Consider the following 27,432-nt stretch of genomic DNA (forward strand, 5'->3'; position numbering starts at 1 on the left):
GCAGTGCCCTGGTGCCCCCGGCCTCCTTAGTGCCAGCCTGCGTGTCGGACGTGTGCCAGTGCCCACAGAGGAACCAGTCCCACTGCCTGTGCGCCACCATGGCCGAGTACTCCCGCCAGTGCGCCCACGCCGGGGGGCGCCCCCAGAACTGGAGGACCCCCAGCTTCTGCCGTGAGTATGCTGGGGATCTGAGTGCACGTAGGAGCAGTGAGACAGGAGCCCCAGCTCCGCGCCTGCTGCCCTCCTGGAGCAGGGAGCCCCTGTGCTGCAGAGGGCAGAGATTCCAGCATCCTGCAGCCTAGAGGAGCAGACAGGGCTGGATCTGACAGGACTGAGTGTCAGCAGGTCAAACATTCTCACTGAAACTGAAGTTTCACACTTCAATGACAGCAATGCAGGATCAGAACAATCCAGTGACAAGTGTGAGGAGACTGTGAACTGTCTGCAAACAGCAAACTGGGACTGTCTGCTTGAACCTACCTGTCTACCTGTCTATCTGTATACCTGATCCATCCTGTAAACCTGTCTACCTAAACTCTCCTGTGTACCTGAACGCTCCTGTCTGCCTGAACCAATGTGTCTACCTGTGTCCCTGAACCTGCCTGCCTGCTGTCTACCTCTATACCTGATCCTACCTCTATACCTGATCCTACCTGTATACCTGAGCCTACTTCTCCACCTCTGTGCTTGAACCTGCCTGTCTACCTGAGCCTGCCTGTCCTCCTCTGGACCTGAACACCTGTCTCCTCCTGTCTTCTCTGCAGCCAGGACATGCCCCCGCAGCATGGTGTACACTGAGTGTGGGAGCTCCTGCACGGCCACCTGCTCCAACCCCACTGGGGGCAGAATCTGTACCAAGGAGTGTAGGAGCGGCTGTTTCTGCCCCCCAGGTAAAGAGACCCCCCATCCCAGCGTGCAGCTGCAGGAATCAGGACTGACACCATGGATTTCAAATCAGATCATTCTTATCTGCTGTGTGCTGGGAGAACAAGTGTCCTGTCAATGTGCAAGAAACCCCCACAGCCAGCTTGTCAGTTCACCCGTCTCTCACGGACACTGTCCCCTGTCTGACAGGTACTGTCCTGGACGACATCACCCACAGGGGCTGTGTGCCGGTGGAGCAGTGCTCCTGCACTCACAATGGCAAAGCCTTCTCCTCAGGGCAGTCCTACAGCAGCGCCTGTCGCAACTGGTACGCCTCTCACTGCACACTGTACAACACTGCACTGCACACACACAGCTGAACACCACCTGTACAACACTGCACTGCACACACACAGCTGAACACCAACTGTACAACACTGCACTGCACACACACAGGTGAACACCAACTGTACAACACTGCACACAGAGCTGAACAGCCACTGTACAACACTGCACTGCACACACAGAGCTGCACAGCAACTGTACAACACTGCACACACAAGGCAACAGTATGCAACACACATGAACGACACTCTGCACACATGTTCGGTCAACAACAGCATGAATGGGACTCTGATCCTCTTCTCTCTGCTCTGTGTCCCCCTGTGTGTCTCTGTGTCTCTCTGTGTCTATATGTCTCCCTGTGTGTCTCAATGTGTGCCTCTGTGTCTCTATGTGTCCCTGTGTCCCTGCGTGTCCCTGTGTGTCTCTGTGTCTCTCTGTGTCCCTGTGTCTCTGCGTGTCCCTGTGTGTCCCTGTGTGTCTGGGCTGCAGCACCTGTGTCGGGGGACAGTGGAGCTGCCAGGACCTGGACTGTCCTAGAACCTGCTCTGTAGAGGGAGGCTCCCACATCACCACTTTCGACGGGAAGCCCTTCACCTTCCACGGAGACTGCTCCTACGTCCTGGCCAAGGTGCCTGAGCAGACAGCTGCGCCTGCGCCGATACCTGCCCCTCTGTGTGCCTCAGCAGGGCCACCTGACCGTCTGCGTCTCCCCACAGGACTGCTCTGGCGGCCAGTTCACCCTGGTGGCGGAGATCGTGAGGTGTGGGCTGACGGAGACCGAGACCTGCCTGAAGTCGGTCACCCTGTCCGTGTCCGGCACGAGCACGGTGAGTCCTCAGAGACAGGCCGCGCTCATGCAGAGAGACGCCCTGCCGCCTCTTGGTGGCGCAGAACGAGCGGCTGTGTTGTGCCCAGTGGGCGATGGGCCCCGGCCTGGCGCTGGGGTGGCAGGGAGGCAGGTGCCCCTCTGACGTGTGCGTTGTGCCCCTGCAGGTGGTAGCAGTGACGCCCAGCGGCTCCGTCCTGGTCAACGGGATGCTGTCCCAGCTGCCAGTGGCCACCAGTGAGCTGCTCTCCTCTCCTCTGCTCTGCTCTGCTCTTGTCCTTGTGAGACTGGGCGAGGGCCCGTGTGCTGACGCAGCCTGTCTCTCGTCCTCACAGATAACCTGACCGTCTTCACGCCCTCCTCCTCCTACACTGTGATCCACACCAGGCTGGGCCTGCAGCTGCTGCTCCAGCGCTCCCCCCTGCTGCAGCTCTACGTCAGCCTGCAGCCCTCGTACCGGGAGCAGACCTGCGGTAGGACAGCCGCCTCGCTGTCCCTCTGTCTCTCTCGGTGTCCCTCCTGTCGGCCTCTGTCTCTCTCAGTGTCCCTCTGTCTGCCTCTGTCTGCCTCTGTCTCTCTCAGTGTCCCTCTGTCTGCCTCTGTCTCTCTCGGTGTCCCTCTGTCTGCCTCTGTCTCTCTCAGTGTCCCTCCTGTCTGCCTCTGTCCCCTCCTGTCTCTCTCTGTGTCCCTTTGTCTGCCTCTGTCTCTCTCAGTGTCCCTCTGTCTGCCTCTGTCCCCTCCTGCTTCTCTCTGTGTCCCTCTGTCTGCCTCTGTCTCTCTCAGTGTCCCTCTGTCTCTCTCTGTGTCCCTCCTGTCGGCCTCTGTCTCTCTCAGTGTCCCTCTGTCTGCCTCTGTCTCTTCCTGTCTGCCTCTGTCCCCTCCTGTCTCTCTCGGTGTCCCTCTGTCTGCCTCTGTCTCTCTCGGTGTCCCTCCTGTCTGCCTCTGTCCCCTCCTGTCTCTCTCTGCGTCCCTTTGTCTGCCTCTGTCTCTCTCTTAGTCCCTCCTGTCTGCCTCTGTCTCCTCCTGTCTCTCTCTCTGTGTCCCTCCTGTCTACCTATGTCTCCTCCTATCTCTTTCTCTATGTCCCTCTGTCTCTTTCTGTGTCCAACTGTCTGTCTCTGCATCTCTCTATTTCTCTATGTGACCCCCTGTGTTTCTCTGTGTCTCTGTCCTCCCTTCTGTCTGCCTCTGTCTCCTCCTGTCTGCCTCTGTCCCTCGGTGTCTCCTCCTGTCTCTCTCAACCTTCCTTTGTGTCCATCTTGTCTCCCTCTGTGAACCTCCCTTCTCCCTCCTGTCTCCTCCAGTTTCCCTTGGTCCTCTCTCTGTCTCCCCCTCTGTCTCTCTCTCTGTTCCCTCCTGTCTCTCCCTCTGTCTCCCTCTGTCTCCCTCTGTCTCTGAGTCTCACGGTGTCCTGCCCCTCTGCTCTCTGTCCCAGGGCTCTGTGGGAATTACAACGACGTGCAGACAGACGATTTCCAAGCTCCGGGTGGGATTGTGGAGGGGACGGCCTCAGCCTTCGGCAACAGCTGGAAGAGCAGAGGCAGCTGCCTGGACGTGAAGGACAGTTTCGAGAGCCCCTGCAGTCTGAGCGCGGAGAACGGTACGCAGCTCCTGCCCCTGCTCACCCGCTGTCCCACACACACGTGGTACCAGCGCCCAGACCCCCTGAAAAATCGGAATCGGATGAAACTCCTCATATTCTGGTTCCCAGCTTGGCTTCTGGCTCGTGCTTCTTGGGCAGTACATAGAGTAGCTCCAGCCACTGAACCTCTCGGAGACATCTGAGACATCTGAGCTCTGTGCCTGTGTGTTCAGTCAGGCCTGGTCTCTGAGCTCTGTGCCTGTGTGCTCAGTGAGGTTGTGTCTGTGAGCTCTTTGCCTGTGTGTTCAGTCAGGCCTTGTCTGCGAGCTCTGTGCCTGTGTGCCCAGTGAGGTCTGTGCCTGTGTGTTCAGTGAGGTCTGTGCCTGTGTGTTCAGTCAGGCCTTGTCTCTGAGCTCTGTGCCTGTGTGCCCAGTGAGGTCTATGCCTGTGTGTTCAGTCAGGCCTTGTCTGTGAGCTCTGTGCCTGTGTGCCCAGTGAGGTCTGTGCCTGTGTGTTCAGTCAGGCCTTGTCTCTGAGCTCTGTGCCTGTGTGCCCAGTGAGGTCTATGCCTGTGTGTTCAGTCAGGCCTTGTCTGTGAGCTCTGTGCCTGTGTGCCCAGTGAGGTCTGTGCCTGTGTGCCCAGTGAGGTCTGTGCCTGTGTGTTCAGTCAGGCCTGGTCTACGAGCTCTGTGCCTGTGTGCCCAGTGAGGTCTGTGCCTGTGTGTTCAGTCAGGCCTTGTCTGTGAGCTCTGTGCCTGTGTGCCCAGTGAGGTCTGTGCCTGTGTGTTCAGTCAGGCCTGGTCTGCGAGCTCTGTGCCTGTGTGTTCAGTCAGGCCTTGTCTGTGAGCTCTGTGCCTGTGTGCCCAGTGAGGTCTGTGCCTGTGTGTTCAGTCAGGCCTTGTCTGCGAGCTCTGTGCCTGTGTGCTCAGTGAGGTTGTGTCAGTGAGCTCTGTGCCTGTGTGTTCAGTCAGGCCTTGTCTGTGAGCTCTGTGCCTGTGTGCCCAGTGAGGTCTGTGCCTGTGTGTTCAGTCAGGCCTGGTCTGCGAGCTCTGTGCCTGTGTGCTCAGTGATGTCAGTGTCCAGTGTCCTCAGCGTGGCTCAGGGCAGATCTCAGTCATCAGGCCTCTCTCTCACCTGCTGCTGTGCTTCCCCTCACAGAGCAGTTTGCCAAGCGCTGGTGCTCCCTGCTGTCCCAGAAGAAAGGTCCTTTCGCTGCCTGTCATGGTGAAGTCCTCCCCGATTCCTACGAGAAGGTACAGCAGCTCCTCGCTCACCTCTGTCCCCTGCAGCTGCTCCCCGACCCCCCTAATACCTGCTCCTGTGCCCCCAGAACTGCATGTACGACAGCTGTAACTGTGAGAAGAGTGAGGCCTGTATGTGTGCTGCCATCTCCTCGTACGTCCGTGCCTGTGCTGCTAAGGGGGTGCAGCTGGACGGCTGGAGAGCCAGTGTCTGCAGTAAGTGTCTGCAATAGCCAGGGACCTGGGAGCTTTCAGGGCAGGAAGTTCAGACACCTGAAGGGAGTGTTCCTGTGACTGAAACCCTGGTTCTCCCTTCCTTCAGCCAAGTACTCCAGCACCTGCCCCAGGACTCTGGTCTTTGGCTACAGCATGACCAGCTGTAATCGCACCTGCCGCTCCCTCAGCCAGCCTGACCCCACCTGTGGCGTCCAGTTTGTGCCTGTGGACGGCTGTGGCTGTGCCAAGGGGACCTACATGGACGAGGAGGGCAAATGTGTGCCACCTTCACAGTGCCCCTGCTACTACCAGGGCACAGTGGTGCCAACTGGCGAGACCGTGACCAGGGACGGGACTCTGTGGTGAGTTCCTGTCTGCCGGAGGGGTCCGAGAGGCACATTTCCACAGTGCACTGCTGGGAATCAGAAGATGAATTTGCTGCTCTTGCTTTGATCCAAGAGAGTGATGGTCTTGATGATCTCTGTTCCTCTTTCAGCACATGCAGCAGGGGAACACTGAACTGCATGGGGTCGACCCCCCTGAAACCAGGTACTCTCCTCTGGACTGAAATGATTCGTGAGACTGTGGCTAGATTAAGCACAAGGAACTAAGCGGCCTCTTGCCTCGCTCTCTCCTCCAGAGTGCACGAAGCCGATGATCTTCCTGGACTGTTCCAAAATTCAGCCGGGCTCCCCTGGAGCGGAGTGTCACAAGAGCTGCAGGACACTGGACACCGACTGTGTGAGTCACCGCAGCCCTGTGACACACACTATAGTGTCGCTCCGAAAACACACTACACACACAGCACTGTGTCACACACTATAGTGTCGCTCTGAAAACACACTACACACACAGCCCTGTGTCACACACTATAGTGTCGCTCCGAAAACACACTACACACACAGCCCTGTGTCACACACTATAGTGTCGCTCCGAAAACACACTACACACACAGCACTGTGTCACACACTATAGTGTCACTCTGAAAACACACTACACACACAGCACTGTGTCACACACTATAGTGTCGCTCCGAAAACACACTACACACACAGCACTGTGTCACACACTATAGTGTCACTCTGAAAACACACTACACACACAGCACTGTGTCACACACTATAGTGTCGCTCTGAAAACACACTGCACACACAGCACTGTGTCACACACTTTAGTGTCACTCTGAAAACACACTACACACACAGCACTGTGTCACACACTATAGTGTCGCTCCGAAAACACACTACACACACAGCACTGTGTCACACACTATAGTGTCACTCCGAAAAAACACTACACACACAGCACTGTCACACACTACAGTGTCGCTCCGAAAACACACTACACTCACAGCACTGTGTCACACACTATAGTGTCACTCCGAAAACACACTACACACACAGCCCTGTGTCACACACTATAGTGTCGCTCTGAAAACACACTGCACACACTGTACTGTCACTCCAAACACACACGGCACCATCACACACTGTACTGTCACTCTGAACACACACTGCACACACTGAACTGTCACACACTGTTCTGTCACTCCAAACACACACAACACTGTCACACACTGTACAGTCACTCCAAACACACACAGCACTGTCACACCAAACACAGACTGCACACACTGTACTGTCACACACTGTACAGTCACTCCAAACACACACAGCACTGTCACACCAAACACAGACTGCACACACTGTACTGTCACACACTGTACTGTCACTCCAAACACACACTGTACTGTCACACCAAACACAGACTGCACACACTGTACTGTCACACACTGTACTGTCACTCCAAACACACACAGCACTGTCACACCAAACACAGACTGCACACACAGCACTGTCACTCCAAACACACACAGCACTGTCACACACTGTACTGTCACTCCAAACACATACAGCACTGTCACAGACTGTACTGTCACTCCAAACACACACAGCACTGTCACACACTGTACTGTCTCTCCAAACACACACAGCACTGTCACACCAAACACAGACTGCACACACAGCACTGTCACACACTGTACTGTCACTCCAAACACACACAGCACTGTCACACCAAACACAGACTGCACACACTGTACTGTCACCTGCATTCCACTGCCCTCTAGAGGTCATCCTGTACTGGCTAATCCTGACCCTGTGCTCCCTGCAGATCAGCACACAGTGCATCTCTGGCTGCGTGTGTCCAGAGGGCCTGGTGTCCAACGGCCATGGACGCTGTGTCCCCGTCTCCCAGTGTCCCTGCGTCCACAACGGACTGGAGTACAAGCCTGGGGAGAAAATCCAAGTCGGCTGCAACACCTGGTGGGCTGACCATTGTGTTTTACCTGCAACTCCCCTTTCACAACAATGACACAACGTGAAGCCATATTTCAACAATGCTGCATTAAAAATGTCCCCTCTCCTGTTTCCAGCACCTGCAATGCCAGGAAGTGGCAATGCACGGACAGGCAGTGCCAGGGCTCCTGCACCATCTATGGAGATGGGCACTACCACACCTTCGATGGGAAGAGGTTCGACTTCAATGGCGAGTGTGAATACACCCTGAGTCAGGTATGCACTGCGCCGGGGAGGGCCCCCAGAGTGGTCCCCAGTCCGAAGAGAGAGCCACCAGGACCCTCCTTCCTCCTTCCAATCGCCCGTTTCCCTGCTTCTGCGACACGGGGAGTAAACTCTCCAGAGTCGGACAGCCTCACACACGAGCAGAGACCCGTGAATCTGACCTCCCACCTGCGTGTCTCCCCAAAAGTCCTCGACTCAGGCAATGTCCCACAGACCACCCAGGCTGTGTCTCTCACCCCTGCTCTCTCCTGTGTGCAGGACTACTGCAGCAGCAGCCCAGACAACGGCACCTTCAGGGTGATCACTGAGAACATCCCCTGTGGCACCACTGGGACCACCTGCTCCAAGGCCATCAAGCTCTTCCTGGGGGTGAGACTCCGCTACCCTGCCTGCAGCTCTCAGGGGATCATAACTGTCCCTCCTGCCTGGAGAACCACATCGCCACCCTGAGGACAGGACGCCTACAGCTAGACTTACCCCTGTTCCCTTTCTACTTCCAACTCACTCTCACACTGTCTCATAATTTAGACACCAGAGCACGAGTCTTCATGGGAAGTGGGTTAAATTAACTGTGTGGAGGGGCAGCCGGATACTTATAAGCCAGACACTCTGATGACATCTCCCCCTCCTCCCAGAAATCATCAGATTGCTACTGTCTGTGCTGACTGCAGTTCTGAGTAACGGATCGGCATGTTGCTCCTGCAGAAAAACGAGCTGCGTCTGTCTGAGGGGCGCTACGAGGTGGTGACGAGAGACACTGGCGCCGACGTGCCCTACAAGATCAGCCACATGGGCATGTACCTGGTGGTGGAGGCAAGCAATGGGCTGATACTACTGTGGGACAAGAGGACCAGCCTGGCCATCAAGCTCAGCCCCTCCTTCAAGGTAAAGAGACCCACAGAGATCTCACTATGCTCATGATAAGGAGCCAAACACAGGGCTTTCAGCATTGACTGTAAAAAACCCATCACTTCTCATTGCATTCTGAGTGAGGAATGTATTACACATGAGTCAGAAAGGAACATACCACAAAATGCCCTGGAAAATCTGAACAACTCATTGTCTCTCCTCTCCCCTCTCTCCTGCTCCTTCTCTCCCCTTCTCCCTTTCCAGGGTAAAACCTGTGGCCTGTGTGGGAACTACGATGGCAAAGGGAGCAATGACTTCACCGTCATGAGCCGGGAGCTGGTGGTCAGCGCCCAGCAGTTTGGGAACAGCTGGAAAGTGTCTCCCAGCTGCCCAGATAAGACTGTGGAGAAGAACCCCTGCAGCTCCAACCCCTACAGGAAGTCCTGGGCAGAGAAACAGTGCAGCATCATCCAGAGCAGAGTGTTCACAGCCTGCCACTCTCAGGTACTGCGATCACACTGGAGCTGCAGGCAGCCCAGGGCAGGAGAAGATGGGAAGTCATCATACTGTATGTGAGAAGTGAGACATCTCTGTGTCCCCCTGTCTGCAGGTGGACCCCACTCCGTACTACGACGCCTGTGTGACGGACTCCTGTGCCTGTGACAGTGGAGGAGACTGCGAGTGCTTCTGTACAGCTGTGGCTGCCTACGCTGGGGCCTGTAATGCAGCTGGGGTTTGTGTGGCCTGGAGGAGCCCCCAGATGTGCCGTGAGTACAGTTAGAGAGAACAACCTGTGCTAAAGCTGTGCTAACTCCCCTCCAATGTGCACCAGCAATGATACAAAAGTGCACGTAGAGCTGCAAGGAGTTCAGCTTCTGTTACTCTCTCTCTCCTTCCCCCAGCTCTGTTCTGTGACTTCTACAACCCCCCTGGAGAGTGTGAGTGGCACTACAAGCCCTGTGGCTCGCCCTGCATGAAGACCTGCAGGAACCCCTCAGGGGAATGCTCCAGTCAGATCCCAGCCCTGGAAGGTAGGAACGTCACTCCAGAGCCTTTCAAAGACTCTAAACAAAAGGTGCAGAATTGCTGGTTAATGATGAGGTTTATCTCATGACCTCTGATCTTGCACGGATGTTTAAGCAAAGAAACCTGTTCATCCTCAAACCTCTAAGCTGGTGTCCCTCTGTCCTACTGTGGTGAACAGGCTGCTACCCCAAATGTCCCCCCAAGAAGCCCTTCTTCGACGAGGACTCGATGCGCTGTGTGGCCAGGAGGCAGTGCGGCTGCTACGATGCCAATGGGAAACGCTACAGCAATGGAGAGAGAGTGCCGTCCACAAAGAACTGCGAGGCCTGGTAAGACTGGCAGGAGCAGCCCAGCTGTGGGCACAGACAGGGTTGTTGTCATTAAGCCAGTCAGCCCTGCAGCAACATGGATGACATGAGCAGCTTCTGTGTGAGTCTCTGTCTTTAGATCAGCAGCTGCTTTGCTGATTACAGAATTGCTAGAACTTCACCCCCTTTCAGGATATTTCTCCCAGGTGACCAGGAGGGAGAGACATGGGAAGGTGACCAGGAGAGAAGGACATTCAGACTGGTTTAATGTTCCAGCAGGAATTTGTCACAATGCTAAATATAACTGGAAACATGGAAGTCATTCAAAATGTAAACATAAGATGCTTTCCATCTAGTGGGTGGAATTATAGGGCCAGTCAGACCATGCCAAACAGTCCTGTAAGAATAGCTCCTGTTCAAGGTCAAACCTAAGGATTTTCTGAATCACACAGACCGATCTCCTTACTAAAGACAGACTACAAAATAACATTCAATCCTTAATAGGAGGCTCTTTCTTTCACATCTCTTTCAAGATTTGACTACATATGAACATTATGAAAATTATAGAAAATGACAGATTTGTTTTTCATCACATTTGTTGCAGGATGTGGTGTGAAACAGACAGTTCCCATACAGGAATAAAGGAATCTGTTCTAATTTTATTTGCTGTACCAACATTACATAAACGTTGAAATGAATATATTAAGAGCTTATACGGAATAATGTAAAATCTGCTTAGATAATCAGAAAAAAATAGTTCTTATTTCTATTTCATATTTATAGATGGAATACTTTCATGTTTGCTTCCTTCTTATTCTCTGCAGCTATTGCTCAATGAAAGGAATACAGTGTTCTCATGAACCCAAAGGTGAGTAGAGGCCATTCATTCACTTTCCCCTCATGCAATAAAATAACGAACACACTCACCACACAGGCACGGTTTCCAAATTGGATTGCTTCAGACACTGTGCACTGTTTGGCATCACATGTCTCTTGAGCTGTCGTATTTCCCTTTGACTCCAGAATGCAAGTGTGTCTACGAGATGCAAGAGTACCCGCTGAACGCTGTGATCTACAACACCACCGACAGTATCGGAGGCTGCATGTCGGCCGTCTGCGGACCCAACAGCACGATCCAGAGACGGGTGTGGCCCTGTGCCATGACCACTGCAAAGCCCACAACCCCCTTCCAGTTCACCACAAGACAGCCGGCCTCTACCACCTCAGGACCAGGTGAGGACCAGGGGTCTGCAGCAGCTCCTCTAGAACCAGGAGAGCAACAGAATCCATTGAGCTGCAGGCTCAGCTCCTTCATGGGGCCTCTTCACAATCTGCAGGCGAAGTGCAGGGGTCTGGGAAAGTGTTCGAGTCCTGACTTTTATTACAACCTGGAGATTCACTACATTGTAGTTTGCTTTACCTTACACATTAAAAACAACAGATGCTTGATCTAGAAAACCAAATATCTGATGATAATGGTAGACCATGATATTTCTGTAATTAAGGGAGTTCTCTTTTGTCTGAATTATTTGGGTGTTTATGCTTCAGAAACTGATCATAACTATTCTACAGTGTGAAAGAAGTGCAAAGCACTTTCTAATTTCTCACTTTCATCCCTTCAAAGTTTTATACCAATTGTTCTGACAAACCTTTTCCTTAACCCAGGTTCATATTTTAATGAATGCCCTTTACCCCGCCTTCCTTCACAGCTACTTCTGCAGGACCAACAAAAACCTCTGTTGCTCACTGTGAAGAGGAGACCTGTGAGTGGTCAGTCTGGTACGATGTCCACCAACCTGATATTGTGAGAAGCGATGGAGACTTAGAGACTTTCACAGCCATCCAGGAAAAAGGCTACTCCATCTGCAAGACACCCAGCGACATACAGTGCAGGGCCAGCAGCTACCCAGACACGCCACTCAGTGACCTCACCCAGGTGGTCCAGTGTGACAAGTCCGTGGGCTTGGTCTGCCGCAACTCTCAGCAGTTCCCTCCCTTCTGCTACAACTATGAGATCCGAGTCCTGTGCTGCAGCTACAAGCCCTGCCACAGCACCACCCCTGCCCCCACAACATCCACTCCTCACAAGTCCACCGTCTCCGGCACCACTAAGTATACCACCAAGCCCATCAAGACAACTGCCTCCTCCAGCACCAGGACAACCTCCGCCCACACCAGCAAGCTCACAACCCCTGGGCACACCAGCAAGACGGCATCAACGAGGATGACGCCCACGCAGGCACATACCCGGACCACTGAGACGACCCCAGTCAAACTGAGCACTCCTGCTCCAACTCCACTCACAAGAACCACCAAGATCGCATTCACGTCCAGCAGCGTCCCCACCTCCCTGTCCACCAGCTCCCCCACCACCTGCAAGCGCCAGTGTCAGTGGTCCCAGTGGTTCAACACCCATTTTCCCACAGTGGGCCCCAGTGAAGGAGACTTTGAAACGTACGACAGGATTAAGGAAAGCGGAGGAAAAATCTGTGGTCAGCCAAGCCAGATAGAGTGCAGTGCGGAGAATTTCCCCAACAAGAGCATAGCGGACGTTGGACAGGTCGTGCAGTGCAATGTCTCCCAGGGTTTGCTGTGCAGGAACGCGGATCAGAGTGGACGCCTGCCGCTCTGCTACGACTACAAGGTCAGGGTGCTCTGCTGCAGCCTGTACGAGTGTGAGACCACAGTCGCTCCGCCCACATCCAGCAGAGCATCGCCAACTACCACAGGATCAGTGAAAAGCACCACTCGAGGCACCACAACATCCACCTTTGAGGTCAGGACAGGAAGCACCACTGTTCCCAAGACCGGAGGGCTTGTGTCCACGTTGATCCCAACAGTAACGAAAACATCTGCTCAGACCTCTCAGACAAGGACAACTACAGCCCGGACAACTAGGATTCGGACAACATCAAGCTACATTTTGGATCTAACAGAAACCATGCCCGACCTGACACTACCTCCAGACTTCACCAGGACCACTACTGAAAGAACCACCAGAGAAACAACCTCCAAGAAAACGTCTCCAGAAACTCTCCCTTACGCCTCCACAAAACCCCTGTCTACAACCACTAGCCAGGTGACAACTTCTCTGAAAACCACTCCTGTCAAGACCACCGTCACTCCCAGAACCACAACTAAAGTCATTACAGGATCAACCACCAGGGCTACTTCAGGTCCAGTAACTTCCAAGAGGACCACAACACCCAGAACATCTACATCTCCTGGAGTCACCAGAACGACACATCCAGGACACAGTACCCGTGTGACATCAATGCACCCAGTAAGTCACAATAAGACTACAGCCTGTAAGCCCTTGTGTAGGTGGACGCAGTGGTTTGATGTCAACAAGCCCTCAGCATCATCTGGAGGAGATTTTGAGAATGTCACTGGAATTAGCAAAGCTGGATTCAAGGTGTGTGTGAATCCCAGGAACATTCAATGCAGAGCTGTTGATTTCCCCAAGACAAAACTCTCTGAGCTCAATCAGAACGCGACCTGTAACCTGAAGGGTGGACTAACGTGTTACAACCAGAAGCAGCCTGGCCCACAGAAAATGTGCCTGAACTATGAGGTGAGGTTCTTGTGTTGTGACTCATGTGAGAAGACCACAGCTATACCACACACCACAAGACCTACAACATCCAAGACAACACCAGGCAAGACTTCAACATCTTCAGCAATCTCCAGAACAACAGGTCCAGCTCAAAGTACCCGGGTGACATCATCCCTCCCAGTAACAACCACAAAACCCCAGTCCACAACTCCCACTCACCTGCCAACTTCTCTAAAAACCACTCCTGTGAAGACCACCATCACTTTCAGAACCACAACTAAAGTTATTACTGGATCAACCACCAAATCCACTTCAGGTCCAGTAACTTCCAAGAAGACCACAACACCCAGAACATCAACATCTCCTGGAGTCACCAGAACGACACATCCAGGACACAGTACCCCTGTGACATCAACGCACCCAGTAAGTCACAATAAGACTACAGCCTGTAAGCCCTTGTGTAGGTGGACGCAGTGGTTTGATGTCAACAAGCCCTCAGCATCATCTGGAGGAGATTTTGAGAATGTCACTGGAATTAGCAAAGCTGGATTCAAGGTGTGTGTGAATCCCAGGAACATTCAGTGCAGAGCTGTCGATTTCCCCAAGACAAAACTCTCTGAGCTCAATCAGAACACAACCTGTAACCTGAAGGGTGGACTAACGTGTTACAACCAGAAGCAGCCTGGCCCACAGAAAATGTGCCTGAACTATGAGGTGAGGTTCTTGTGTTGTGGCTCGTGTGAGAAGACCACAGCTATACCACACACCACAAGACCTACAACATCCAAGACAACGCCAGGCAAGACTTCAACATCTTCAGCAATCTCCAGAACAACAGGTCCAGCTCAAAGTACCCGGGTGACATCATCCCTCCCAGTAACAACCACAAAACCCCAGTCCACAACTCCTACTCACCTGCCAACTTCTCTAAAAACCACTCCTGTGAAGACCACCATCACTTTCAGAACCACAACTAAAGTTATTACTGGATCAACCATCAAATCCACTTCAGGTCCAGTAACTTCCAAGAAGACCACAACACTCAGAACTTCAACATCTCCTGGAGTCACCAGAACGACACATCCAGGACACAGTACCCGTGTGACATCAACGCACCCAGTAAGTCACAATAAGACTACAGCCTGTAAGCCCTTGTGTAGGTGGACACAGTGGTTTGATGTCAACAAGCCCTCAGCATCATCTGGAGGAGATTTTGAGAATGTCACTGGAATTAGCAAAGCTGGATTCAAGGTGTGTGTGAATCCCAGGAACATTCAATGCAGAGCTGTTGATTTCCCCAAGACAAAACTCTCTGAGCTCAATCAGAACGCGACCTGTAACCTGAAGGGTGGACTAACGTGTTACAACCAGAAGCAGCCTGGCCCACAGAAAATGTGCCTGAACTATGAAGTGAGGTTCTTGTGTTGTGGCTCGTGTGAGAAGACCACAGCTATACCACACACCACAAGACCTATAACATCCAAGACAACGCCAGGCAAGACTTCAACATCTTCAGCAATCTCCAGAACAACAGGTCCAGCTCAAAGTACCCGGGTGACATCATCCCTCCCAGTAACAACCACAAAACCCCAGTCCACAACTCCTACTCACCTGCCAACTTCTCTAAAAACCACTCCTGTGAAGACTACCATCACTTTCAGAACCACAAATAAAGTTATTACCGGATCAACCATCAAATCCACTTCAGGTCCAGTAACTTCCAAGAAGACCACAACACCCAGAACATCTACATCTCCTGGAGTCACCAGAACGACACATCCAGGACACAGTACCCGTGTGACATCAACGCACCCAGTAAGTCACAACAAGACTACAGCCTGTAAGCCCTTGTGTAGGTGGACACAGTGGTTTGATGTCAACAAGCCCTCAGCATCATCTGGAGGAGATTTTGAGAATGTCACTGGAATTAGCAAAGCTGGATTCAAGGTGTGTGTGAATCCCAGGAACATTCAATGCAGAGCTGTTGATTTCCCCAAAACAAAACTCTCTGAGCTCAATCAGAACGCGACCTGTAACCTGAAGGGTGGACTAACGTGTTACAACCAGAAGCAGCCTGGCCCACAGAAAATGTGCCTGAACTATGAAGTGAGGTTCTTGTGTTGTGGCTTGTGTGAGAAGACCACAGCTATACCACACACCACAAGACCTATAACATCCAAGACAACGCCAGGCAAGACTTCAACATCTTCAGCAGTCTCCAGAACAACAGGTCCAGCTCAAAGTACCCAGGTGACATCATCCCTCCCAGTAACAACCACAAAACCCCAGTCCACAACTCCTACTCACCTGCCAACTTCTCTGAAAACCACTCCTGTGGAGACCACCATCACTCCAAGAACCACAACTAAAGAAGGAGAAACTAGCCATGAGGCAAAATCTACTTCAGCTTTTGTGACCTCTGAGAGGACAACCACACCCAAACCATCAACTCTTCCCACAACTGCCAAAACTACAGGTCCGGCTCAAAGTACCCGCATGACATCATCTCTCCCAGTAACCACCACAAAACCCCAGTTCACAACACCTACTCACCTGCCAACTTCTCTGAAAACCAGTCCTGTGGAGACCACCATCACTCCCCGAACCACAACTAAAGAAGGAGAAACTAGCCATGAGACAAAATCTACTTCAGCTCTTGTGACCTCTGAGAGGACAACCACACCCAAACCATCAACTCTTCCCACAACTGCCAAAACTACAGGTCCGGCTCAAAGTACCCGCATGACATCATCTCTCCCAGTAACCACCATAAAACCCCAGTCCACAACTATTCACCTGCCAACTTCTCTGAAAACCACTCCTGTCAAGACCACCATCACTCCCAGAACCACAACTAAAGTCATTACTGGATCAACCACCAGGGCTACTTCAGGTCCAGGACACAGTACCAAAGCAACATCATCGCACCCAGTAACTGGAGCGGTTGTGTCCACTGTGATCCCAACAGTAACGAAAACATCTGCTCAGACCTCTCAGACAAGGACAACTACAGCCCGGACAACTAGGATTCGGACAACATCAAGCTACATTTTGGATCTAACAGAAACCATGCCCGACCTGACTCTACCTCCAGACTTCACCTGGACCACTACTGAAAGAACCACCAGGGAAACAACCTCCAAGAAAACGTCTCCAGAAACTCTCCCTTACGCCTCCACAAAACCCCTGTCTACAACCACTAGCCAGGTGACAACGTCTCTGAAAAGCACCATGGAGACAACGCAGGTCGTGAAAACTACAAGTGAAGCAGCACATAGTAACACTGTGACAACATCCACAGCAGTTCCCATGAGTTCACAACGATCTACCGCAACGACCAAAACAAGAACTACAGAGTTTACTACTGAAAAGAAAACAACTGAAAAGCCCACTTCTGGAATACCATCAATAACATCTTCTCATGTGTCTCCTGGACAAACAACTCCTGGAAAGACTACCACTGCTCAGACCACTATTGAAAGGATAACTACAGGACAAACAACACAAAGACAGACTATTGCTACTACAGAGACATTACCTGGATTTTCCACTACTGTAAAAACCACTCCTAAATTTACAGCCTCCACCACAACCCCTCGGATATCCACAAAACCCCAGTCCACAACTCCTACTCACCTGCCAACTTCTCTGAAAACCACTCCTGTGGAGACCACCATCACTCCCAGAACCACAACTAAAGAAGGAGAAACGAGCCATGAGACAAAATCTACTTCAGCTTTTGTGACGTCTGAGAGGACAACCACACCCAAACCGTCAACTCTTCCCACAACTGCCAAAACTACAGGTCTGGCTCAAAGTACCCGCATGACATCATCTCTCCCAGTAACAACCACAAAACCCCAGTCCACAACACCTACTCACCTGCCAACTTCTCTGAAAACCACTCCTGTCAAGACCACCATCACTCCCAGAACCACAACTAAAGAAGGAGAAACGAGCCATGAGACAAAATCTACTTCAGCTTTTGTGACGTCTGAGAGGACAACCACACCCAAACCATCAACTCTTTTCACAACTGCCAAAACTACAGGCCCGGCTCAAAGTACCCGCATGACATCATCTCTCCCAGTAACCACCACAAAACCCCAGTCCACAACTCCTACTCACCTGCCAACTTCTCTGAAAACCACTCCTGTCAAGACCACCGTCACTCCCAGATCTACAACTAAAGTCATTACAGGATCAACCACCAGGGCTACTTCAGGTCCAGTAACTTCCAAGAGGACCACAACACCCAGAACTTCAACATCTCCTGGAGTCACCAGAACGACACATCCAGGACACAGTACCCGTGTGACATCAACGCACCCAGTAAGTCACAATAAGACTACAGCCTGTAAGCCCTTGTGTAGGTGGACGCAGTGGTTTGATGTCAACAAGCCCTCAGCATCATCTGGAGGAGATTTTGAGAATGTCACTGGAATTAGCAAAGCTGGACTCGAGGTGTGTGTGAATCCCAGGAACATTCAGTGCAGAGCTGTCGATTTCCCCAAGACAAAACTCTCTGAGCTCAATCAGAACGCGACCTGTAACCTGAAGGGTGGACTAACGTGTTACAACCAGAGGCAGCCTGGCCCACAGAAAATGTGCCTGAACTATGAGGTGAGGTTCTTGTGTTGTGGCTCATGTGAGCGGACTACTGTTGCACCACACCCTACAACACCTGTAGCATCTACTACACCTAAACGCACGACTGCTGCCACTACCAAAGTCATTACCGGATCCCCTCCTGCCACTACTGAGAAGACCACTCCCATGAAGACCACCCGGGTGGTGACCAGCCCCTCGGTGACCAGTGCCAGGACACAGTGTGTCTGCCGCTTCCAGGAACAGAACCTTCCTCCTGGTGAGGCTGGAGACTTTTTGTTATTCCTTGTTTGGGGTCTTTGTGCTTAGTATGCTGGACACATCTAACAACAGAGAGGCTCATTTCTACAAATTTTCCACAAAAGGTTTAAACGATAAGTGCATTTCTTTCTCTCTAGTTTGTTGATTATAAATTGCATTCGGGGGTTTTAAATAGAATCATCTTCCCTCACAAAGTTCACCCCCGTGATGTACACAGACCTCATTCTGAAAGTATTATCAAAAACGACTGTCCATTCGCTTGTCTTTGTTCAGGGAGCACCATATACAATACGACAGACAATGGCGGGTGGTGCTACATTGCTTACTGCAACGCCACCTGTGGGATTGAGAGACACGTTACGGAATGCCCCTCCACTCCCAGTGCCCCAGCCACCACTGCGGAGACAACAACAGGGACCCCCAAGACCTCAACCCCAGGACTACCGACCACCACAGCTCCAGAGAAAGACTGCTCTGCTGTGTTTCCGCCAAGAAAGGTAAGGACACAGCCCAGCCCCTCCAGCGTCTGTGATTCATGCCGAATGTGACCCTGTCTCCTGTCTGTCCCTGAGGCGAGGGTACTGACGTCAGTAATCACAGACAACAGGGCTCTTGTAATGCTGTCATTTACAGTGCTGTCCAGAGTAACCTGTCTATGTACTGCAGCAGACTTACTAAGTAGCTACAAAGGGTTTAGTCCTCCTTCACATCGGAGTCAACAATAAGAGGCAGAGAGAATTGCACCAGCAGGCATCATGGTGTCTAGAGTTTACACCAATAAGACTGCTTCACTGAAACTCCTGCTGCAGGCCCCTCCTTCCTGGGCTCTGTTAAAGGGACTGGAGGAGAACAGTTGTGAAGCGCAAGCCTGTGAACTTGTCCCCCCAGCTGAACGAGACCTGGAAGATAGACAAGTGCACCTACGCCACCTGCGAGGGGCCCAACCAGATCTCCGTGCAGCCCGTGAAGTGCAGCCCGGTGCAGCCGCTGACCTGCGCCAACGGCCGGCCGGCCCACAAGGTGTACGACGCCACGGGCTGCTGCTTCCAGTACGAGTGTGAATGTGAGTCTCTGCTCTGCCCGAGGGCAGGGGTGGGACGCCCGAGACACAGTCATGCCAAGTGTCTCAGAGAGGAGCGTGTTGCTTTCAGCCCATGTATCTCAACACAGGCAGAGCAAGGGCCACAGTCTGTACCGGAGCACATGAAGACATTTCAGTCTCTAACTGCTTCCTCGGAGCAGCTCAAATGCAAACGAATCTGCCTGCTGCTGCTGAAACCCAGGAGCCCAAGCAGCTGTGATGAATTGCTCTTCCTCAGCTCTTCTCCAGCTGAGCCTCCTCCTCTTGAGGACCTCCTGTCCTCACCCCCCCTCCTCCCTCTCTGACAGGCGTGTGCGCCGGCTGGGGGTACCGCCACCACATGACCTTCGACGGGACGTACTACCCCTACAGCGGGCCGTGCACACACGTGCTGGTGCAGCAGGTCGCCCCGCGGCTCGACCACTTCCGCGTCTACGTGGACGACGGGGACTGCCACGGCCGCAGGAGGGGGCGCTGCGCCCGCACCCTGCGCATCTTCTACCAGGCCAACGAGGTCACGCTGACCCAGAGGGACCGCCAGAACCTGGTAACCAGCAGCACCCGCTGGCCCCTGCGCCAGCACTGGCCTCTCGAGGCTTCTGTTCCGGCTCTGTGGCCCCAGATCCTTCCTGACCTGGAGCTGCAGAGTCGCATGTTCCTGTCCCCACGTTTGTTCACAAGTGCACTGTAAAAACGTTCAAATACTGTCCGAATTCAGGGTCCTGCTACCCTGACCGAGCGTCGACCCCTCTCCCTCTCTCTCTCCGGTCTGACCTGCCGCAGGTCTTCTTCAACGGCCGACGAGTCTTCCCCAGCCTGTACAGGAGCGGCTTCAAGATCTCCTCCACCGGCGTCAGCCTGAGCGTGCAGATCGTGGACATCAATGTGGACGTGGCGTACGCGGGCATGGTCTTCGTGGTCAGCGTGCCGTACAAACTCTTCTCCCACAACACCGAGGGGCTGTGCGGTGAGTGTCTGCTTTGTTCGGAAAGCACCAGCTGAGGCCAGAGTGTCCCACTCAGTGCCAGTTACCACATGACGTCCTCTGGATTGTAACTAACTCCACCTAAATCAGGGCACAGATAACTGTGTTCTGTACTACTGCTTGATCACCTCCTGCCAGTGCTGTGCAGCTTTTACTGAGTGCAGCAGAATGAAATTGTGGTGTGTGGGATCTTACAGGACTCTAAGATCATTTTTAGAAAGTCTAAGAGGCCTAGGATTTGAATTGTGGAAGTTAGGCAGAGGCACACTGAGTAACAAACTCAGCCCTGGAGTGAGAGTGTAGAAACACACAACAGGCAACTCTTCTGATTTTCTCACTTCTCCTGGAGCTGTCTGACCCTCTGAGGGCTTTGACCCTTCCCTTCCAACACCAGTGCTCAAGCGCAGCTCCTCCTCCACAGGCACCTGCACCAACCAGAGGGCGGACGACTGCCAGCTGCCCAGCGGCGACATCGCAGACTCCTGCACCAAGATGGCCAAGGAGTGGCTGGCTCCTGGCCAGAACAAGTCAGCCTGTGAGCAGCCCATCTCCACCACGGCCGCGCCAACTTCACAGCCCACCACGGCGCCAACGCCTTCCCGCCCCACTGGGACCCCGACCACTGTCCCGTCCACCCAGACCACCCCCTGCAAGTCTGCCCTCTGCGACCTCATCCACAGCGAGTGAGTCACCCTGCAGACTCAGCTTGCCCTCACAGTGTTGCTCTGGGGTCGGGGACCTGCTCTGTTGCTTCACGGAGATAAGCCTGCTCCTCTCTGCCACAGAGTCTTCCGGCCCTGCCACGCCCTGGTCCCTCCAGAGCCCTTCTTCCAGTCCTGCGTGGCGGACGCCTGCGAGCTGGGCGATGCGGACGTGGAGTGCAGCGGTCTGGAGAGCTACGCCGCCCTGTGTGCAGAGCAGGAAGTCTGCATCGACTGGAGGACCCACACTGGGGGCCAGTGCTGTGAGTCTCAGCTCGATACTCACTGCTGAAGGACACGGCACTGCTCTGCGCCCATGTTGTCCGGATCAGCCCCTCGTACCTCTACAGGGGCCGTGCTGTTTCCCTGAGCGCCCATCCTGTTACCTAAAAGCAACATCAGTGACCTGTTGAGATCATGCAGTGCCAATTTGATCACACCATGAAAGTGAAATGTTTTGCACCAGATTCTTATCATGAGCAGTGGAATCTGAGTCAGAACTCAAGAAGAGGTATTTCTGGTCGGCAGTGACTTAAGAGGACCTGTCTGCCATGTCTCCTGTGCTGATTTCTCACTGTGTCCTGTCCTATCCTGACACTCTGCTGCTGTGTCTCTGCAGTGTTCCCGTGTCCCAGTGGGAAGGAGTACAGAGCCTGTGGGTCCGAGGTGGAGCTCACCTGCAATCACAGGTACAGCCAGACAGTTCAGGGGCTCCTGGGAATGACAACCTCCTGCAGCTGCTGAGAGAAGGGGCTTCAGTCTCTCTGTCACAGTTTGTCTTTGTCTGTCTTTGAGGCACTGAGCTTCTAACTTATATAGTCATGAATTATCTGCCATTGTCTCTAAGATTGCATAGATATTGTGTCAATTGGATATATCCTGCACACATAAAAAAACTTTATAAAACTGTTTCTTTGTGTCATCCCTGTATCAAAGGTATAATGAGGAATTTGTCAGCAGTGAAAGGTCTCATCTGGCCGAGGGCTGTTTCTGTCCCAATGGAACCATGCTGTCCAGCCCCCATTCGGATATCTGCGTGTCCTCCTGCGGTGAGCCTGCTGACCGACTGACCCCCGACTCGCTCACAAGACCTCTGTCTTTCTCTGATTGATTTCTGCAGCACAAGTAACGCTCAAGGATCTGTACCTGAGCTGTTTGACAATAGGGGCCCACCACAGCCCAATATGAAGCTGCACAGTGTTTCCAGCCTCTAGTACCCCGACATGAATTCATGCATGACGCAGACATGATTCATGTGTGATCTGATGGATGCAGTCTGCAACCTGATCTGTCCTGTTTCAGCAGTCTGCTTGAGGTGGGGGAGAGGGCTGACTCAAACAGTGAGCTTTGCTGGGGTAACTGATCTGAATGAGGGAGGATTCAAGCAGCTCGTTAGGGACAAAGATGGGGTGGATGGAGATAGTCCACTGCACTGGACCACACTGGGGAAAGTTCAGACACAGGACCTCACAGGCCCACAGCCACTCTGAGTGGCTCCAGTGTGAAACAGAACCAAGACAGAGATCAGAATCCAGCTATGTGAAACTCTTTCAGTTCCCAAGTCACAGAGTCTAGTCAAGGACAAAATTATCCTCATTTTGTACTCAAGATATCCAATATCTAAGATGTCCAGTGCAGGATTTATATGACTGATTGACTGATCTTGTGTTGTTAACGGTGCTCATTCTGCATTTGCAGAGCCCAGGAACGTCTGTGTCCTGAACAACATCGAGTACCAGGTAAGAGAGACCCTCCCCCCTCCTAGGGCCACTCGGAGAGCAGGGGAGGTCTGTGCACCCCTGAACCCCTGGAAGAGCTGCGCGGTGCCGTGGTGAGGATGTGTCACATGTCTCCTGTCCTGTCCTGTGCAGCCTGGGGTGATCGTGCCGGTGTCCCTGTGCGAGGAGTGTCAGTGCACCTCTGAGATAGACCCCTTCACACAGCTGCACCAGATGCAGTGCAGGAAGCAGACGTGCGACAGGAACTGCCCAGCGGTGAGAGAAGTGATACAGCTCTGATGTCCTACTGGTGCGATTGATAGAGGAGAACTGGACAGAGCCTGGAAAGTGTGTAGATGAAGGAAGGAGACTCTCAGAGCACAAGGCAGCTGTTGAGCCTTTGCTTGTTAGGGGGCCCCTGCTGGGACTGAAGCCCCTCACACGTGTGTCTCCACAGCCCTGCCTCTGCTGTTAACTGTGCTCTTTCCTCAAACCACAGGGTTTCCGATACCAGGAGGTCCCTGGCCAGTGCTGTGGAAAGTGCACCCAGGTTGCCTGTGTCTTCCCCATGCCCAACATCCCGGGCAGCACTGGCAACACCGATGGCAACACCACTCCCACTGGCAGCACAGGCCACACTGGCAACACAACACCTAAAGGCAACAATGGCAACACAACACCTAAAGGCAACAGTGGCAACACAACACCTAAAGGCAACACAACACCTAAAGGCAACAATGACAACACAACACCTAAAGGCAACACAACACCTAAAGGCAACAATGACAACACAACACCTAAAGACAACAATGACAACACAACACCAAAAGGCAACAATGGCAACACAACACCTAAAGGTAACACAACACCTAAAGGCAACAATGACAACACAACACCAAAAGGCCACAATGACAACACAACACCTAAAGGCAACACAACACCTAAAGGCAACAATGACAACACAACACCTAAAGACAACAATGACAACACAACACCAAAAGGCAACAATGGCAACACAACACCTAAAGGTAACACAACACCTAAAGGCAACAATGGCAACACAACACCTAAAGGCAACACAACACCTAAAGGCAACAATGACAACACAACACCTAAAGACAACAATGACAACACAACACCAAAAGGCAACAATGGCAACACAACACCTAAAGGTAACACAACACCTAAAGGCAACAATGGCAACACAACACCTAAAGGCAACAGTGGCAACACAACACCTAAAGGCAACACAACACCTAAAGGCAACAATGACAACACAACACCTAAAGGCAACACAACACCTAAAGGCAACAATGACAACACAACACCTAAAGACAACAATGACAACACAACACCAAAAGGCAACAATGGCAACACAACACCTAAAGGTAACACAACACCTAAAGGCAACAATGACAACACAACACCAAAAGGCCACAATGACAACACAACACCTAAAGGTAACACAACACCTAAAGGCAACAATGACAACACAACACCTAAAGGCCACAATGACAACACAACACCTAAAGACAACAATGGAAACACAACACCTAAAGGCCACACTGGCAACACAACACCTAAAAGCAACAATGGCAACACAACACCTAAAGGCAACAATGACAACACAACACCTAAAGGCCACAATGACAACACAACACCTAAAGGTAACACAACACCTAAAGGCAACAATGACAACACAACACCTAAAGGCAACAATGGCAACACAACACTTAAAGGCCACAATGACAACACAACACCTAAAGGCAACAACGACAACACAACACCTAAAGGCAACAATGACAACACAACACCAAAAGGCAACAATGGCAACACAACACCTAAAGGCCACAATGACAACACAACACCTAAAGGCAACAGTGACAACACAACACCGAAAGGCAACAATGACAACCCCACACCAACAGGCAGCAGTGGGAATCCGAGTGGAAATGGTGAAAGCCCTCTGTATGAGCTGAAGGTGAGTAAGAGCACTGTCTCAGTCTCAGGGGACAGGGGTGTGTGATGGACCTACTTCTCACTGACATTTATTACAATGCTTCTAGTTCTACTGTTACTACACTGCTACAAACTGCTGGGTTTGATACTACTGCCACTGCTACACCTGCCCCTGGATCTCATTAACACTCATCACAGGAGCACCTCTCCATTCTCCCCTCACAGCCTGGACAGAACATCACCTTCCCTGGAGACAACTGCACACTCTACCAGTGCTTCATGATCAACGGGCAGTACGTGCCCATCAGCACCAGGAAAGCCTGCCAGGTGTTCCACCCTGATGACTGTGTCCCTGTGAGTCTCCTGGATACAAACCTCACTCTAGACTCTACTAATACACTGGGCACCAGACTGGCACTAGACTGACCTAATACACTGGGCATCTGACTGTCACTAGGCTGGGCTAATACACTGGGCATCAGACTGGCACTAGACTGGGCTAATACACTGGGCATCAGACTGGCACTAGACTGGGCTAATACACTGGGCATCAGACTGTCACTGGACTGGGCTAATACACTGGGCATCAGACTGGCACTAGACTGGGCTAATACACTGGGCATCAGACTGTCACTAGACTGGGCTACAGTAATACACTGGGCATCAGACTGGCTCCTGGCTGGGTTAATGAGTACTGGTCACGTGGCACCATACTGATATAAATCGTTTTCTGTTTCAGGGCACCATTCGCTACACTGACGACGGCTGCTGTCAGATCTGTAAGTACAGCCAGCTGGACACAGGGTTTCACACAAACTGAAAACCCCCTCCTCTCAGGGCTGGAGCGTCTCTCACCAACAGCTGAGGATGTTGAGCAGATAGTCAGATGAAGAAGGGAAGGTGGAGGAGTACGAGGCAGGACTGGGCTTCCTCCTCTGCTGCATGAGGATGTGAGCAGAGCACAGAGCCAGGGCTGTGCTGTCAGCTGAGTAACGATGCCCTCCGTGTGTGTCTGCAGGCGATGAGAAGCCCAGGAGCTGCACTGTGCAGAAGAAGCCCACCACCATCACACACGAGGGCTGTGTGTCCAGCACGACTGTGGAGGTGTCGTCCTGCGAGGGCGCCTGCAGCACCTACTCCATGTGAGTACTGCCCTGCTGCTGGGCCTGGGGCAGGGGGACCCCCAGTGTCAGTCAGCTCCTGCCCTGATCCAGCACACTGTACCCCACTGTCTGCAGGGCAGGGGGACCCCCAGTGTCAGTCAGCTCCTGCCCTGATCCAGCACACTGTACCCCACTGTCTGCAGGGCAGGGAGACCCCCAGTCTCGGTCAGCTCCTGCCCTGATCGAGCACACTGTACCCCACTGTCTGCAGGGCGGGGGAACCCCCAGTCTCAGTCAGCTCCTGCCCCTATCCAGCACACTGTACCCCACTGTCTGCAGGGCAGGGGAACCCCCAGTCTCAGTCAGCTCCTGCCCTGATCCAGCACACTGTACCCCACTGTCTGCAGGGCAGGGGGACCCCCAGTCTCAGTCAGCTCCTCTCCAGTGTGATGTACCCCACTGTCCACAGGCATCACCTTTATATGTTTTTCTATATTATTTTATTATTATTTCGCCTGCAGGGAATCAGAACATCTTAATTCTTTACTGATGTGTCTGAGACAAGAGCTCAGTCCTTCATCATCTCAGACACATGCAGTCCTCGTCCAGTAGGGAACCCCACCCCTCAGTCAGTGCCATCACAGGAACTCCTTTCAGAGTCTGTGCAGTGGAGACCGGTGGAGCCTGTCCCTGTCCATGGCCAGCGCTCAGGTGTGTCCACACTCCCCCAGGCCCCCAGGCCCTGACCCCCGTGCTGTGTCCCCCAGGTACTCCTCCGAGGCCAACGCCATGCAGCACAAGTGCAGCTGCTGCCAGGAGCTCAGCACCAGCCAGAGGAGCGTGACCCTGCAGTGTGTGGACGGCTCCTCCGTGCCCTACACCTACACCCACATCGAGGAGTGCGGCTGCAAGGACACGCGCTGCCAGGACTCGTACAGCGACCTGCTCCTCGTCACGGCCAGCAGGGGCCGCCAGTGAGCGGGACAGCAGGAGGGCGACTGGCCATGAGCTTCAGGCTCTGACCCATAGATACATGTCTCATATTTATATCCTCTTCTTGAGTGGGTGATAATGACATTAGCACATCTATAATATAATAAAACAATGTACTTCTAAATATTGCATGTACCATTAGGCCAACGGATATGACATTGATCGTATTTTACTGCGTTTCACATGTGCTTGTATGGAACTTCTGGTAGCTGCAATAAAACTGTAGTGTTTGCATTATAAGTGGGCTTGCTGTGTCTCCTTGAATCACACATCTGCAGCGGTAACTCCTCCCAGTGTGGCACAGCGGTACCCCCTGTCCACCTTCACACTGGCATAGTCGCCCCACGACTCAGCGCAAAAGGGAGTTTATAACAGCAGGTCGGGAGGGACGACAACAACCAGGTTCAACCAGACTCCGCTGTCAGTGATTAGCAATCGCTCCTGACAGTCCAGTCCTCTCCCGAACGCTACGAATACTTACGAGCTCCCCATCTCTCTCTCTTGCATGAGCCCCGCTGTCTCGCACAGACAGTATACGACGCTGCCTGAACCTTCAATCAGTTTCCCGTTTGCTGCTCCGATGCTCAGTCGATCTCAGCCAGGAGTCAGACTTCCTCCTCCGCGTACC

At 52.7% G+C, this 27,432-nt stretch overlaps 1 protein-coding gene across 1 annotated transcript; it reads left to right on the forward strand.

Annotated features, from left to right (window-relative positions):
* Positions 1-27,044, forward strand: LOC148645790 (uncharacterized). The gene is made up of 41 exons (XM_088611087.1): positions 1-171; positions 765-890; positions 1,075-1,192; positions 1,699-1,837; positions 1,926-2,036; positions 2,203-2,272; positions 2,371-2,508; positions 3,471-3,635; positions 4,776-4,870; positions 4,948-5,074; positions 5,181-5,436; positions 5,571-5,623; positions 5,715-5,815; positions 7,247-7,398; positions 7,509-7,647; positions 7,915-8,025; positions 8,362-8,541; positions 8,770-9,009; positions 9,116-9,272; positions 9,408-9,536; positions 9,710-9,860; positions 10,664-10,707; positions 10,863-11,072; positions 11,549-18,262; positions 18,538-18,761; positions 19,153-19,327; positions 19,654-19,892; positions 20,129-20,312; positions 20,752-21,013; positions 21,116-21,294; positions 21,651-21,720; positions 21,968-22,080; positions 22,730-22,770; positions 22,903-23,025; positions 23,249-23,435; positions 23,508-23,606; positions 24,039-24,730; positions 24,934-25,062; positions 25,448-25,487; positions 25,727-25,850; positions 26,579-27,044. Exons 1-41 carry the CDS (start codon positions 99-101, stop codon positions 26,787-26,789), a joined length of 12,891 nt encoding a protein of 4,296 aa, XP_088467213.1. The 5' UTR covers positions 1-98; the 3' UTR covers positions 26,790-27,044.
* The last annotated feature ends 388 nt before the right edge of the window (positions 27,045-27,432 follow it).

The sequence above is a fragment of the Lepisosteus platostomus genome, chromosome 18 (assembly GCF_059453375.1).
Source record: "Lepisosteus platostomus isolate fLepPlt1 chromosome 18, fLepPlt1.hap1, whole genome shotgun sequence".
Taxonomy (NCBI): domain Eukaryota; kingdom Metazoa; phylum Chordata; class Actinopteri; order Semionotiformes; family Lepisosteidae; genus Lepisosteus; species Lepisosteus platostomus.